This window comes from Ascaphus truei, chromosome 7 (assembly GCF_040206685.1).
Source record: "Ascaphus truei isolate aAscTru1 chromosome 7, aAscTru1.hap1, whole genome shotgun sequence".
Taxonomy (NCBI): domain Eukaryota; kingdom Metazoa; phylum Chordata; class Amphibia; order Anura; family Ascaphidae; genus Ascaphus; species Ascaphus truei.
In genome coordinates, this window is record NC_134489.1 from 60,153,267 (window position 1) to 60,171,041 (window position 17,775).

The 17,775-nt window shown below is 50.1% G+C and overlaps 1 protein-coding gene across 3 annotated transcripts in view; it reads right to left on the reverse strand.

Annotated features, from left to right (window-relative positions):
- The window catches only part of BMPR2 (bone morphogenetic protein receptor type 2), a 142,783-nt gene that overhangs the window by 41,227 nt on the left and 83,781 nt on the right, over nucleotides 1–17,775 (reverse strand). For all 3 annotated transcript variants that reach the window (XM_075608598.1, XM_075608597.1, XM_075608599.1), the window contains exon 3: nucleotides 17,507–17,686. In XM_075608598.1, coding sequence (XP_075464713.1) covers nucleotides 17,507–17,686 — 180 coding nt within the window. The remainder of the gene's footprint in view (nucleotides 1–17,506; nucleotides 17,687–17,775) is intronic.

Here is a 17,775-nt window from a genome sequence, read left to right on the forward strand (position 1 = left end):
TTTACAATGAATGGGATATCCAACGCTTTACAATGCCTCCCTATGGGCAGTTTTTCGACACCGGAATGCGTTATCTGACGCTCACCGCCACTGATTAACATGGGACTCCCTTTGCAACGGTTTCAATATCCAACGCTACCTCCAGAACGGATTCCGGTGGATAACCGAGGATTGGCTGTACACAGTCTTATCACCAAAAGGCATTAGATAAAGATTGTAAAAAAACAACGCTGTTGTTTATCATGGTAACGTTACATGTTGAAAACAATTAGTTAAAATGGCCTCCATGTCTCCATTTTTTTAATGTGTCAGTTATCTTCACTTAAAGCAGCAAAACATGTGAAATCTTAGGCCTGGGACATGGTCAGCGCTTATGCGCTGACCCGTGCTGCTGCTCGGCACTGAGCCTCTGCAGCCGCAATGAGAGCGGCTTTAGCAGGGGCTCGCGCACGCGTCAGCACGCTTGGGGAAGCGTGTGTCTGACGGCGTTTTGAAACTTCCCCGCTTGCCGGAGCACAGGGCCGGTCACGTGAGCGATTCGCCCAATGAGGGCGAACCAGCTCCGTGACGTCACTGGCCCACCCCCGTCCCGCCGCCTGATGGCGCGCTGTGTAAGGCCAGGGAAAGCACCGCCTCAGCACGTTTGAGAGGCACTATGTCCCTGGCCTTAGGCTTGTTTTATAGTTGGCGCTCGCGCGTGTGTACGAGTCCGTGTACTTTTTGTGTGTACGGTTCTGTGTACTTTTTGTGTGTACGGGTCCGTGCTGTGAGCGACGCACACAGGTGTGTGTGTGTGTGTGTGTGTATATATATATATATATATATACATGTAGAGGTATCAGTACCGTGTTAGCCGAGCTTCAATAATCAAAAAATAAATATCGTTTATTTATTTTTTGATTTTATATATATATATATATATATATATATATATATATATATATATATATGTATATGTTGTTTGAAAGTTAATAATTTAATATATAATACAAAAACACACATGTGAGAATAAATAATTTATTAACATAACATGTGCAACTTTGAGATATATATATATATATACAGTGCTCGACAAATCACCCAAAAATCTACTCGCCCAACCAAAAAATCTACTTGCCACCTAGCCCCGCCCCCAGCCTGCCATTAGTCCCGCCCCTAGCCCCACCCCCACTTTTAAAAAAAGGCGTAAATTGCTACTAAGAAGCGAGTGTGTGACTAGTCGGGTGGGTGAGTGTGTGAGTAGGGGGTGAGTGTGTGAGTAGGGGGTGAGTGTATGAGTAGGGGATGGGAGGGTGACTAGGTGGGAGGGTGAGAGGGTGACTAGGTGTGAGGGTGAGAGGGTGACTAGGTGGGAGGGTGACTAGGTGGGAGGGTGAGAGGGTGACTGGGTGGGAGGGTGACTGGGTGGGAGGGTGACTGGGTGGGAGGGTGACTGGGTGAGAGGATGGGGGGGTGAGAGGGTGAGAGGGTTGGGGGGTGAGAGGGTGGGGGGTGACTGGGTGAGGGTGGGGGGGTGACTGGGTGAGTAGGTGAGGGTGGGGGGGTGACTGGGTGAGTAGGTGAGAGGGTGGGGGGGGGGTGAGTAGGTGAGAGGGTGGGGGGTGACTGGGTGAGTAGGTGAGAGGGTGGGGGGGTGACTGGGTGAGTAGGTGAGAGGGTGGGGGGTGACTGGGTGAGAGGGTGGGGGGGTGACTGTGTGCTGTCTCGTTTTTCCCGGACCTCCATCTGGTAAAATGTAACTGTCTATGTGTTCATATGGGACAAGCATCAGTGGATTATTAGTTTACAGTGTGCCAACTGCCCTTCATTCTATCTATCTATCTATATATATATATATATATATATATAAATATATATAGCAACTGTAAATATTCCTGTATATTCATTTGCATGTCTTAGACAGGTCTGCAACCCTGTCTTTCATCATTATCACCCAGCACACAGCACTTCCACTGCAGCAAGGGATTCTGGGAAATGACATGCAAATGAGCACACAGTGCCACCTTTTATCTCAAGCAAGGGCTTGGGAGATGCAAAGCCAGTAAACACACTCACAGTGTGTGTGTGTGTGTGTGTGTGTGTGTGTGTGTGTGTGTGTGTGTGTGTGTGTGTGTGTGTGTGTGTGTGTGTGTGTGTGTGTGTGTGTGTGTGTGTGTGTGTGTGTGTGTGTGTGTGTGTGTGTGTGTATGTATATATATATATATATATATATCAATTTTTATAGGGTAATTAAGCTCTGGTACATTTTATTTAAGGATCTACAAGAACCTCCATACAGTTTATAAGGAAATGATTAGCATCAAAGGCTTTCATGCTGCGTCATAGGCTTGTCTTGTTCTGGTGCGTCTGTGTGCTTCTCTAAAGGAAGCGTTGGGCCTAAGTTAAACATCTCTCTTGGTGCTTGGGAGGTGGGCTGGTTAGGGGGGGGGGGGGAGGTGGGGATCTGTAACAAAGCAGGCGTTTCCTGCGTGCAGATTAGATTGAGGAAGGAGGGGAGGGGAATCGCTGCCTGTCTGGTTGGAGCCTGGGATGTTTATGAACAGTGGAGCCTGGACATAGCCCAGCCTGGAGGCAGGCTGTCTGCTTCCACGCTGCTCTCTGCCTCTGTCTGACTCCCTCCACGTCAAAGGGAAAAGAACTAAAACCAGTCGCCGCAAACTAATTTAACCCGTTTGCAGCTTTGCGTTGCTGGCCCCTGTGTCAGTGAAGCGGTTAAAAACATATGAACTGGATTAATAAGTGTTCCCTGAACCGAATAATTCATCAGCAGTCCCAGAAGCCCTTTAAAATTCAGTACAGGCAGCTCCCCCCTGCAGTATAATTAGTTAATACCTTTAGTGTTGCGTTTTTAGCCATGTAACACCATCTATGATGCTTTTATTTTAATGGATGGCTATTTTAAAGCAGCAATATTATTTTCCAACTCTTTTTTCTTTTCTTATTTTTATATAAAAAGCATGTGACAATGTATAAAGCTATATTCTTACAGTATACATAACACACACACACACACACACACACACACACACACACACACACACACACACACACACACACACACACACACAACCACACGTATCTGTACCGTGTTAGCAGAGCTTAATAATCAACAACGAATAGACGATACCGTTCTGTGGCTAACTAAATGCTTTTATTTGTGCAAGCTTTCGAGATACACTGATCTCTTCTTCCAGCGGTGTTACAATAGATAAAGCAAGAAAGGTTTCTACTTAAAAACAGTGCATCCTCGAATGTATCTGACTGAAGCCTATCCTCCCCCCAGTGTAGTATGCGATTTATGACTTAAGGTGTTAAATGTTCCCTGAATGTTAGTGATGTAAGAGTATGTGTGTGTGTGTGTGTGTGTATGTATGTGTGTAATTATACATTTAGAAAGCGCCCACAGTGTACACAGCGCTTTACAAAAGGTGTGTGGGAGTATATACCAATGGTGTAGAAATGTAAGAGGGGGTTGCATTACTATTAATCTGTGTAGATACTATGTGGTCCATATATAGGGATAGAATTACATTGTACATATGTATGTGTAAGAGACAGCTATGTGTGCATTCATATAGCGCAGTATGTATAGACATGGCCTTTAGCACCCATGGGAAGAGAGTTCCCTTGTGTCAGGGTAGTGACTCATCAACTGCGGTCTCGGTTTAGGCCACTGCTAAGTGTCCCGAACAGTTGCATGAATTTGTATTCATGCAACTGTCTCTCTTTCGGTGTTCTAAGATTACTTTTGAGTATAGCCACCTTCCGATCGTTCATCTTATGGCCAGAGTCAGAGAAATGTTCCCCGACAGGACTGTCTCTTGTTCCGCCTGTGATGCTGTGGCGATGCAGATTCATTCTCTTGTTTAGCCCCTGTCCCGTCTCAACTATGTAGTTGCAGAAACTGGGCTGCAAAACCTGTGCAATGCTCCACACAGCAGGCACAATACAAATACCACACAAATCTGGAGTACAAAATCAGAGGAAGGGCTGCTACTACATAGGTATATACACATACATATACACACACACATACAAACACACACACCCATATAGATATATATATAATATATATATATATATATATATATACACACACATACATAATGAATACGTGCTACATAAGAAGCGTCTCCAGCAGATTGCAGAGGGAGCTGCACCTGTTTTTGTCACAAGCCAAGAAACCCACTCAGCAGATTTCTCCCCTCCACGGCTTGTGCTAAAGGTCATGTCTCCTGTCACCGGCCTGGAGCTGATGCTCAGTGAGCACAGTATCTGTGTCGGAAAGCTTGGAGTTTGGTTGCCACAGCAACGCAGCATCACTGCTCACACCGCAGAATTACACCCAAATTATGTCTATGCTGCTTCTCCGCGGCCTTCAGTTTTCCACACTTTTCTAGAGTCAGGCCGCATGCATTCTTCTTTTCTAGAGTTATAGGCTCTGCTATTTTGATATTTATATGTATGATACCTCTATATGTATATATATAATACGGTTTTCCAACATTTTAGGGTTTTGCCATGTGTTGCAGGCCCACTCAGCAGTGAAAGGGTTAAATCTGTGACAGGCCGCTCTGGCACTGCGGCAGTTACAATGGAAGAGCCCCCAGTACCTCTGGCTGTTGACCTCTGCTTAATAGCAGACAGCATCCTTAAGTAATGATACCCTGCAATTATCTGCCTGCATTTCCTGCCTGTTATTAGGTCTGTGAGAACAGTGTGGGATGCCGGGAATCTGACTTATTTATGGCGATGGACGAGCAAAGCGCCATAAACCATGAGTTTTTAATTATCGAGACATGGCCCCGACTGCGACCATGAGGGAGTGATTTAAACAGACAGTCTACAGAAATTAAACATGCACAAATCAGTTTGCCATAGGGAGTCCATTTAAAGAGCCAATCAGTGGTATTAGATAAAAATAAACAAAAGAACGACATTATTTGTTGCTGTAATATTTAAGCACGCATTTGTAGAACGCTGGATTATTTTTTTTTTTAAGCACTCCTCGGATAGATTTTTTGGGAGTGTAAGAAGATGGTGGCAGCCCGGTAATTATAGGCCTACTGTCTCATTTCTAGGAAGAAAGAATTAAAGGAAAATAACATAATGAATATATTCACACAACTTTTTAGTGTTACTGGCTTCCTTCCTTAGCATAATTTAATCACCTTTTCTGCAACAATGAATGTTTCATCAATAAAAGATTTTAGATATAGGTAAAAAAAACAAAAAACAAAGCTTTGGTTACAATGGAAATGTCAGAAAGTTTTCAATTTTTTTTTTTTATAGAAAAACTTGTCTGATTTGTTGTTGTAAAGCTCTATTTAACCTATTAAACATGCCAAGGTCGGCAGTTTACTTTCGTCATAGAAGGATAGCAAGACTATTCAGCTGGTTAAACGTGAGCAGTTATGTTGCATGTTACACGAGCTGTATAATGATATTATGTATGTATACTGCTGTGTGTTACTAATAGGGAGGGAAGCGGGGAGAGAGATTGGGAGGCCACGCTCAGCTGCTTACATAGGGGATAAAAACTAGGAGTGGTGCCATCAGGGATAGAAAGTAGATATATGAGAAACAGAGGAGGAATCCCTATATAGATGCACTCTATACCAGATATACCATTGAGGTTTTATATAGTTTATGTTTTCTACCATCAATAAAATGTTATTATTTTTGATCACTGACAATTAGTGAGTGCATCTATAGGGATTCCTCCTCTGTTTCTCATATTGCTGTGTGTTCCCACATCATGCTGGCTTCCTTATTGCAGCCTTGCGTTCAACTACCAAGGTCTCTTGGCACCGTTACTCCTGCCCCATGTCATTTGCTAATCTGCTCTGCTGGATAAAAACTCCTAGTCATAAATGTAATCTGCTTCGGACAAATTTCTGGCTCCGGGAGAGGTTTTCCCTTTCCCAGTAAAGGGGAGTTTATACTCGAGTTTGGGGGATGTTACTCTGAAGAACGCAGCTGTAATGATCCATCTTCTTCACATACAAACCATTAAGATCTACAGCGAATCCATATTTCGTCGTAACCAACGTGACTTTCTTATATTTATTTATAAAATATTTTACCAGGAGATAATACATGGAGAGTTACCTCTCGTTTTCAAGTATGTATGCAGTGGGGGTTTTGTAGGGGTAAAGGTGCTGGAACCCTAAGTGAAATAACGTGAATGGATTAAAATAAATAAAAATACATTTAATATTGCCAAATGAATATGACTCATATTATTGAAATAAAGTTAACCCTTTGAATGTCGGAGGGGCTGCAGCACGTTGCGGTCACGTGATGGCGAGCACAGTGATAAACTGAACGCGATCTCCCCTAGAAATCTCTATCAGTGTAACTCATTTAATGTATGTATCTTGCACCCTGGGCATGTCCTGGTAATTATTTGTTAAAAAATAAAATAAATGTGTTTTTCTAGTGTTAAAAAACAGGATTTTCTTAATTTCTGAATTTACCATGGTAACCTGCAGACTGAATTGGGCTCTGGGGAGAGCTCCATTTTAACTTTCCGTACACTTAATATTTCAAACGCTTACATCTCGTGCACAAAGCATTAGATTTAAAAAAATAAAACAGCCGGCTAGGGCAAGCAAATACCTTCTAAAGTAAGTGAAAATATCAAATGTGATCAGCACGGGTTGTTCCTTTCCTACATAGCCCTCGATGAGTCTTAACGTTATCCGGTGACTGGAATCTAAACAGAACATGTCAATAGCTTCTCATTGTACATCCAGACTGCGCTCACCGGAAACAAGGATTCTTAGTGGTAAAGAGACATCGGGACATCATGACTCAACCCACTACAAGTTTTTCTAATTACCGCTTCAATAACAGTACTGCTGGAATTTCTCTTGTAAACATATGGCCGGCGTCAGCCTGTTCTTGCTGAAGCGGCTCAAATAGAGGAACGCCGAGCCGGTCGTTTATAAAAGTCTCCCGGCTGCAAAACTCTTGCAGCAACAATACTGCATCAAATTATTGAAGAAACAAAATCCCATTGATTTCAATGGAAAATGTGTGTTATTCAAGGATTTGGTGCAATTGCTGGGCCTCTGTTTTGCAGCCGGGAGACTTGATAAATGACCATTGGTTTCTGACGATGGGTGTTAATGCCTTAGATGCCAAAAAACATGTTACGTGCATTGTGCTGCATTTCAGGGCCTTTGCAAAAAGGGTTCAATCCCCTAGATCAGCGTTGCGCAAACTGGGGGTCGCGCCAGGGGGGTGGGAGAATTTGCAGGGGGGGGTGCAGGCTGTTTAGAGGCCCCGCGCTCTTCCCCCAGGCATTTAATTTAATGCCGGGGGAGGCTTGAGGCCTCTGTAACCTCACTTACCTACTGGCAGCTGGGTCGTCGGCGACACGTCGCCATGGCAACGCCGAGTCAAATGACACGGTGGGGTCACGTGACATGACCCGCAATGTCATTTGAAACCGTGCCTTCGGGGGGGGGGGGGGGGGGGGGGAGGCGCGAACGCTGCGGCTCCCAGGAAGGGGGCCACCGATTAAAAAGTTAGCGCAGCGCTGCCTTACATAACCGAAAACCTTAAGCACTCAAGGGCTTACAGGGGCTGTTTCCCACTCCATAAGAAACCCCCTTTACCTGGATAAGAAGGGTCTCTGGATAAGAAGGGTCTCGGCAGCTGAAGCGCTTTCATTTCAGCACATGGAAGCCGGGTTCTGTGCATGCGCTATAGAAGACATTGAGATAGATAGCTAGTTTGGGGGATCTCTTAGTTCCGGAGACACTTACTGGTAAAGGTAGCACCGGAACGTATCGGTCTTTAAATCCAGCGCATCGTGCGGGTAAAAAAGCCGCGGCGATGACATTGCGGCTTCCTAATGGGCCACTGGAGATGTAAACCTCCATTTTGTGATCCCTGGATGAGAGGGCACTGGCGCTACTTTCAGCTGTAGGTATCTGGGGAATCGGGGGGGCCCCTGGAGATGAAAATAGTGTGTTTCACTTTATGAGTCCCCCCCTTTCCCATCCAGGTAAAAAAAGAAAGAAAAGGAGCATTCAAAAAAAAAATATTAGAATTAAAAATATACATTAAAAATTACGTTTAAAGGTCTTTGTTTGTGAAAGCCGGATTTATACCACTAACTCAAATTCCGCTTTATTTGGAAAAAATATTGTAAGTTGATAAACGCCATCATAATTGGGGTAGGATATATTTTGGGGTAGGATATATTTTGGAGTATTTTTAATCCACGGTCCCATAACACCACCCCCACATCCCTCTCTCCCACACCCCCACATCTCTCTCCCACACCCCCACATCTCTCTCTCCCACACCCCCATATCTCTCTCTCCCATACCCCCCTCTCATCCTCTCCTATCACACACCCCATCTCTCTCTCCCACCTCCCCAACCTCTCTCTCCCACATCCCCCTGTCTCTCCCACCTCTCTCTCACCCACACCCTCACCTCTCTCTCTCCCTCACCCCCACCTCTCTCTATCCCACACGCCCACCTCTCTCTATCCCACACGCCCACCTCTCTCTCTCCCACACCCCAACTCTCTCTCCCACCCCCGCCCCTACATCTCTCTCCCACACTCCCACATCTTTGTCTCTCCCACACCCCCACATCTTTCTCTTTCCCACACCCCCACATCTCTCTCTCCCACCCCCCCGCATCTCTCTCTCCCACACCCCCACATCTCTCTCTCCCACACCCCACATCTCTCTCTCCCACACCCCACATCTCTCTCTCCCACACCCCACATCTCTCTCTCCCACACCCCACATCTCTCTCCCACACCCCCCATCTCTCTCCCACACCCCCGCATCTCTCTCCCACACACCGCATCTCTCTCCCACACCCCGCATCTCTCTCCCACACCCCCGCATCTCTCTCCCACACCCCCGCATCTCTCTCCCACATCCCTGCATCTCTCTCCCACAAGCCCACATCTCTCTCTCCCACCCCCGCATCTCTCTCCCACACCCCCGCATCTCTCTCTCCCACACCCCCACATCTCTCTCTCCCACACCCCCACATCTCTCTCTCCCACACCCCCACATCTCTCTCTCCCACACCCCCACATCTCTCTCTCCCACACCCCCACATCTCTCTCTCCCACACCCCCACATCTCTCTCTCCCACACCCCCACATCTCTCTCCCACACCCCCACATCTCTCTCCCACACCCCCACATCTCTCTCACTGCCCCACACCCCCACCTCTCTCACTGCCCCACACCTCTCTGCCCCACACCCCCACCTCTCTCACTGCCCCACACCTCTCTGCTCCACACCCCCACCTCTCTCTCTCCCACACCCCCACATCTCTCTCTCCCATACCCCTCTCTCATCCTCTCCTATCCCACACCCGACCTCTCTCTCCCACCTCCCCAACCTCTCTCTTCCACATCCCCACATCTCGCTGTCTCTCCCACCTCTCTCACCTCTCTCTCACCCACACCCCCACCTCTCTCTCACCCACACCCCCACCTCTCTCTCTCCCCCACACCCCCACCGCTCTCTCCCACACCCCCACCTCTCTCTCTGTCTCTCACACCCGGATCTATCACTCTCTCCCACACCCACCTCTCTCTCTCTCTCCCACACCCCCACCTTTCCCTCTCTCCCACACCCCCACCTCTGTCGCCCACACCCCCACCTCTCTCTATCCCACCTCTCTCTATCCCACACCCCCAACTCTCTCTCCCACCTCTCTCTCTCCCACCCCCACCCCCACATCTCTCTCCCACACCCCCACATCTTTCTCTTTCCCCCACATCTCTCTCACCCCCCGCATCTCTCTCCCACACCCCCGCATCTCTCTATCCCACACCCCCACCTCTCTCTCTCCCACCCCCCCCACATCTCTCTCTCCCACCCCCCGCATCTCTCTCTCTCCCACATCTCTTTGTCTCTCCCACACACCCACATCTTTCTCTTTCCCACACCCCCGCATCCCTCTCCCACACCCCCGCATCTCTCTCTCCCACACCCCGCATCTCTCTCTCCCACACCCCCACCTGTCTCTCTCCCACCTCTCTCTCTCCCACCCCCGCCCCCACATCTCTCTCCCACACCCCCACATCTCTCTCTCCCACCCCCCACATCTCTCTCACCCCCCCGCATCTCTCCCACACCCCCGCATCTCTCCCACACCCCGCATCTCTCTCTCCCACACCCCGCATCTCTCTATCCCACACCCCCACCTCTCTCTCTCCCACACCCCCGCATCTCTCTCCCACACCCCCGCAACTCTCTCTCCCACACCCCCGCAACTCTCTCTCCCACACCCCCGCATCTCTCTCTCCCACACCCCCGCATCTCTCTCTCCCACACCCCCGCATCTCTCTCTCCCACACCCCCGCATCTCTCTCTCCCACACCCCCGCATCTCTCTCTCCCACACCCCCGCATCTCTCTCTCCCACACCCCCACATCTCTCTCTCCCACACCCCCACATCTCTCTCTCCCACACCCCCGCATCTCTCTCTCCCACACCCCCGCATCTCTCTCTCCCACCCCCCCGCATCTCTCTCTCCCACCCCCCCACATCTCTCTCTCTCCCACACCCCCGCATCTCTCTCTCTCCCACACCCCCGCATCTCTCTCTCTCCCACACCCCCGCATCTCTCTCTCCCACCCCCCCGCATCTCTCTCTCCCACCCCCCGCATCTCTCTCTCTCCCACACCCCCACATCTCTCTCTCCGACACCCCCACATCTCTCTCTCCGACACCCCCACATCTCTCTCTCTCCCACATCTCTTTGTCTCTCCCACACACCCACATCTTTCTCTTTCCCACACCCCCGCATCCCTCTCCCACACCCCTGCATCTCTCTCTCCCACACCCCGCATCTCTCTCTCCCACACCCCCACCTGTCTCTCTCCCACCTCTCTCCCACCCCCGCCCCCACATCTCTCTCCCACACCCCCACATCTCTCTCTCCCACCCCCCACATCTCTCTCACCCCCCCGCATCTCTCCCACCCCCCCGCATCTCTCCCACACCCCGCATCTCTCTCCCACACCCCCACATCTCTCTCCCACACCCCCGCATCTCTCTCCCACACCCCCGCATCTCTCTCTCCCACACCCCCGCATCTCTCTCTCCCACACCCCCCCACATCTCTCTCTCCCACCCCCCCCACATCTCTCTCTCCCACCCCCCCCACATTTCTCTCTCCCACCCCCCCCACATTTCTCTCTCTCCCACACCCCCGCATCTCTCTCTCTCCCACACCCCCGCATCTCTCTCTCTCCCACACCCCCGCATCTCTCTCTCTCCCACACCCCCGCATCTCTCTCTCTCCCACACCCCCGCATCTCTCTCTCTCCCACACCCCCGCATCTCTCTCTCCCACCCCCCCGCATCTCTCTCTCCCACCCCCCGCATCTCTCTCTCTCCCACACCCCCACATCTCTCTCTCCCACACCCCCGCATCTCTCTCTCCCACACCCCCGCATCTCTCTCTCTCCCACACCCCCGCATCTCTCTCTCCCACCCCCCCGCATCTCTCTCTCCCACACCCCCGCATCTCTCTCTCCCACACCCCCGCATCTCTCTCTCCCACACCCCCGCATCTCTCTCCCACCCCCCGCATCTCTCTCCCACACCCCCACATCTCTCTCTCCCACACCCCCACATCTCTCCCACACCCCCACATCTCTCCCACACCCCCGCATCTCTCTCCCACACCCATGAATCTCTCTCCCACACCCCCGCATCTCTCTCTCCCACACCCCCGCATCTCTCTCCCACACCCCCGCATCTCTCTCTCCCACACCCCCGCATCTCTCTCTCCCACACCCCCGCATCTCTCTCCCACACCCCCGCATCTCTCTCTCCCACACCCCCGCATCTCTCTCCCACACCCCCGCATCTCTCTCCCACACCCATGAATCTCTCTCCCACACCCCCGCATCTCTCTTTGACACCCCCACATCTCTCTCCCACACCCCCGCATCTCTCTCCCACACCCCCGCATCTCTCTCTCCCACACCCCCGCATCTCTCTCCCACACCCCCGCATCTCTCTCCCACACCCCCGCATCTCTCTCTCCCACACCCCCGCATCTCTCTCCCACACCCCCGCATCTCTCTCCCACACCCATGAATCTCTCTCCCACACCCCCGCATCTCTCTTTGACACCCCCACATCTCTCTCCCACACCCCCGCATCTCTCTCCCACACCCCCGCATCTCTCTCTCCCACACCCCCGCATCTCTCTCCCACACCCCCGCATCTCTCTCCCACACCCCCGCATCTCTCTCCCACACCCCCGCATCTCTCTCCCACACCCCCACATCTCTCTCCCACACCCCCGCATCTCTCTCCCACACCCCCACATCTCTCTCCCACACCCCCACATCTCTCTCCCACACCCCCACATCTCTCTCCCACACCCCCACATCTCTCTCCCACACCCCCACATCTCTCTCTCCCACACCCCCACATCTCTCTCTCCCACACCCCCACATCTCCCTCTCCCACACCCCCACATCTCTCTCCCACACCCCCACATCTCTCTCTCCCACACCCCCACATCTCTCTCTCCCACACCCCCACATCTCTCTCTCCCACACCCCCACATCTCTCTCTCCCACACCCCCACATCTCTCTCTCCCACACCCCCACATCTCTCTCTCCCACACCCCCACATCTCTCTCTCCCACACCCCCACATCTCTCTCTCCCACACCCCCACATCTCTCTCTCCCACACCCCCACATCTCTCTCCCACACCCCCACATCTCTCTCCCACACCCCCACATCTCTCTCCCACACCCCCACATCTCTCTCCCACACCCCCACATCTCTCTCTCCCACACCCCCACATCTCTCTCCCACACCCCCACATCTCTCTCCCACACCCCCACATCTCTCTCCCACACCCCCACATCTCTCTCCCACACCCCCACATCTCTCTCCCACACCCCCACATCTCTCTCCCACACCCCCACATCTCTCTCCCACACCCCCACATCTCTCTCACTGCCCCACACCCCCACCTCTCTCACTGACCCACACCCCCACCTCCCTCACTGACCCACACCCCCACCTCTCTCTCTCTGCCCTACACCCCCACCTCTCTCTCTCTGCCCCACACCCCCACCTCTCTCTCTCTGCCCCACACCCCCACCTCTCTCTCTGCCCCACACCCCCACCTCTCTCTCTGCCCCACACCCCCACCTCTCTCTCTGCCCCACACCCCCACCTCTCTCTCTGCCCCACACCTCCACCTCTCTCTCTGCCCCACACCCCCACCTCTCTCTCTGCTCCACACCCCCACCTCTCTCTCTGCCCACATCCCCACCTCTCTCTCTGCCCCACACCCCCACCTCTCTCTCTGCCCCACACCCCCACCTCTCTCTCTGCTCCACACCCCCACCTCTCTCTCTGCCCCACACCCCCACCTCTCCCACACCTCCACCACTCTCTCTCCCTCCCACCCCCACTTCTCTTTCCCACCCCCCCAATTTCTCTCCTGCAACGCCCCCTCTCTCTCCCACGCCTCCAACCACACCTCTCTCCCACACCCCCATCGCTCTCTTCTCCCCCACACTTAATAACCCGCCTCTTCCCATACACAATAACCCCTCCTCCCCAATACACACAATAACCCTCTCCACCTCCAAGACACAATAACCCCCCCTCCCTTAATACACATAATCTCCCCTCCCCCCAATACACCAGCTGGGCCCAACTTCCAGTGCTGGTCGGGCCCCCCACAACCGCGGGGCCCGGGACAGTTGTCCCAGCTCTCCCCTCCTTTTGGCAGCCATGCCGATATATTAATGTTGCTTCAATTTATCATTCAATTTCAAAGTACGGGGAAACAGCCTCAGGCGAGGAGAATCCTGCTTGTGCAGCCAACACAACACAGACAAACAATGTCTTCAAAGTGCAGGTCTTCCCTCAGACCCAAAGGTACAAACCAGAGCTCTACTCACAAGTTCATAATGAAGTTCTCAATTTAATGTGACAGCCAAGAACACTGGTACATATGGGACATGCAACATTGTCTTTCCACTGTTCTTGGCCATCACATTAAATGGAGAACTTCATAATGAACTTGTGAGTAGAGCTCTGCCTTGGATCTCTGTATTAGAGGAGACCTGCACTTTTAAGAAATTGTTTGTTTAATTTATTATTGGCACAACTGACATATCTAACCACAGCACGGAGCGGTTTTGCTTTTCTCATCTTGTTTCGCCCCAAGTGCAGAAAAAAACGGAGTGTGTCAAGGTTACGCAGGCCTTTATGGAATGTAAAACTGCAATATTATTCTAAAAACAAGAACACACTGTTATTGTTACACGCACAAAAGAGGGGGGGGGGCTCCTATGGAGAATCTGTTTGTTTGTTCTACGTTCAGGAGCACCCCTCTCTATTTAGGCATTTCTCCTATCCCTATTGATTCCTGTAGTACCTTGAGCGTAACCCTATCTGTCTTGCTTTTCTTTTTTTAGCACTGTTATTGTCGCAATAAACCTTTATCAACCAAAAGTGCTCTCAGAGATAATGAGACGCGGCTTTGTAAACAATTTCCCCCGCTGATACATTTTTGTCCACTCAAAAGCCTTTATAATGCAAACCACAACATTGTGAAATGTCTGTATGAGAGCTGATAATTATCTGGCTGTTCTCTGCTGACGTCAGATTGATTTGTAATGTGCTCAATAGATTGTGTTTATTCCTTCCTTAAAATAATTGCACTGCAGCGTAATGCCACACAGGATATCAGACCTTAAAGCAGCAATACCAGCTGCTTGTTTTGGTTTTTTTAACCCCTTATAATTTACAAGGTGGGAAACGGAGGGGCCCGGTGAAGCCGTACTGCACCATTTCCATCTCCGGGGATCTCTGGTTGCCAAGATACTTATCGGTAAAGTTATAGGTAAATCTCCCTTGGGGGAAAACCAAATGGGCGCTAAATTTTGGAGGTCCATTAAGAAGCAGCAACGTCATCCGTTGCGACTTGCTATCAGAAGGGCTGCTGCAATCCCATTTAAAAATGAAGTATATTCTGCAAGTAATATTGATGGGAAGATCTTCCCGTGGACTTTACTGGAAAATTGTCGTATTTTGAAATGGCCAACATTTTCCCCCTGAAATTTGGCCCTAACGGTTTTGGTCACCACTCTCCCATCCCACCTACTGCATCTTAAAAAAGCGCTTCAAAATATACCACTTAAAACTTCAACTTGGCTCTATTAAATTCTAGCAAATAAAATAGCACATTCGCACATCCCAGACAGGTCTACAGCCCTGCCTTTCCCCATTATCTCTTACCATACAGTGCGTCCACTGCAGTCAGGGATTCTGGGTAATGGACACACTGTTTCAGCCCACTCTTAGTTGCAGCAATACAAGCTTTTGACTGTCCTACCCAGTATAGTTGCGCCTCTGAGCGCCTCAACCGGTGACGTCATCAGCAGCTGCCAAGTGAGGCAACTGTCATCGGCAGCCGCCGCCAGCGTGCAGGTCGCTACAGCAGCGCTTAGCGATACAGGAGCGCTTCCATTGAGGACAGACATACACCACGCCGGGAACCAACTGCCTATGGAGGTCCAGGACGTTCGCTTTGCTGCAGCCTGCAGACTGTGTGATTAGTGTGGAGACGGAGGCCCTTGCTGTTGTGGTAACAAGTTCATAACATGTCCTGCTTGTAACCTTCTACATTGATGTACGCGTATTACCTATCCACCTGTACATACTAAATCAATGATCAATGACATACTTCACTATGAGATTTTTGCGCTGTTTCTTTTCTCTTTTACTCTGGGTAATGACATGCAAATCAGCACACCGTGTCACCTTGTACTTCTTATCCACTTTAACATGGAGGGTGCGGGGGAGGGTTCTTCTCACTTTTTTACCCCCCCCCCCTCCCCCAATAACTTATTAAATTCTACAAACTACAAACCGTTCGCTTGAAATTCCTGTCACTTGCATGTGAGTAGTTCTAGTTCATTCACATTTTTTAATATATACCGGTTTTCATTTCCTGTGGGACTCTGACGAGAAGGAGATAAAGCAGCAGTTCCGCCTGGTCTTTTTAAAATAAAATGTTATATTCATTTATTTATTTTGTTACAGCATGAGACCCCGGGAGCACTCCAGACCTGCACTGCGTTACTTTCAGATCGGGGGGAGTCCTGGATGCCACTGCTCCCTCCAGTGAAATCAAAATGGCTGCAATATTCTACAGGTTCTGAGGGCCAATAAGAAGCTGCCACATCATCGGTTGCGGCTTCCTATTAGATGGCCATTTCAATCCATTAAAAAAAAAAAGAGCTTAAGAGTCTTGAGGAACCGGTCCCTGGAGCAGACTATTCAACTCAGGAGGACCCCGCAGATCCCATGCTATATAAAGGTGGTGTGGGGGGGGGGGAGTTAGACGGATTGCTGCTTTAATATTTACTTTGTTTCCTCTAACCCACAGATAATCAGATGAATGTACAACATCCCCCTGTCACAGAACCAATTAGGAGAGTGGGATATGGTAAAACAAACAAAACTCAAAAGATAATGAATTAAAACAACTCCTTGAGCTTTCATTTTATTCCCAAACATTTTACAGACAGCTTATCAGTGTCTGACTGTATTTTGTTTTTTTTCAAAAGCCATGAGTCGCTATATGATTGCACCCATTCAATTACCATTTTCCTATGCGGGAACACAGCTATACATTATATTGTCTGACAATGAAAGAGATTTGGGATTCTGGATACTCATTACCAATATATATATGCAGCATGTTCTCTACATTTTCATGATGTGGACTGCTGCTATAAAAGGTTCATTTCTACTGAAGGGGGCATTTCTTTGGAGCTGCGCCCCATTCATTTCAGCTCCGGAGACACCTTGCATCCTGAGATACTTACCTCCGTGGGTCATGTAAGTATCTCCTGCATGTTTAAAGGTCTCACATGACACGCGTCAGATGGCATGGTGGCTTCCTATTGTCCCACATGTCACAGGATCTTTAAACCGCCATATTGCGTGCCCAGCCGGAGAAGCTGCCAGTATGACCTACACAGGTATCTCTGGAATCAGGGGGTTCCGGGAGATTAAATGAACGGGGTTCACCTCTAGAGACCCTGCCCGGATATTTCACCTTTAACTCCACTACTCGTAAAGAGGCCAGCAATAAATTGCAAAGCATAGTGTAGGAGTCAAGAGACGGAGACAGGGGGGGTGGGCGTGGCCATGAGTGGTTAGCCCTCATTGGCTAAACTGCTCATGTGCCCGCTGACGTCACGCGGTGGTCGCCGAAAAATCAATTTTCATTGACTTTCAGCGATCACGACCAAGCCGTCTCTCCGTCACGGTCCCGTCTACTATAGGCACAGCCAACGGCATAAGTAAACTTGTTGTGACGTCACCGTAGCCAGGACTATAAGTGCGGCCTTAGTAACACCTTTGCAGCTACTGGGGCCAGCAAGTGAAGGGCTTCATTCCCACTGTGAAGGCCAGACTCCCTTATGACAATAGTCGCGGCTCGGGACTTACTGTATAGTGTGGTTTCCGTGGGGGAGGGGGGTGTGAAGTTCTCGGTGAAGTTCTCGTTGCACATGTCTGCGCTGCAGCAGCAGAAGCGGTACGTCCCATTCTGTATGAGCGGCGGGGTGGTGGTGACCACGCATTTCTCATAGTGACACTCATGGGGGTCTCCTATGTATGACCAGCAACCTGAAACACATCGGCAGTATTATGAGGCTAGTGTTACCAGCCAGAGTTGCATTGTATAGTCCTTATAAAGCCCTTTCACGCAGATACAT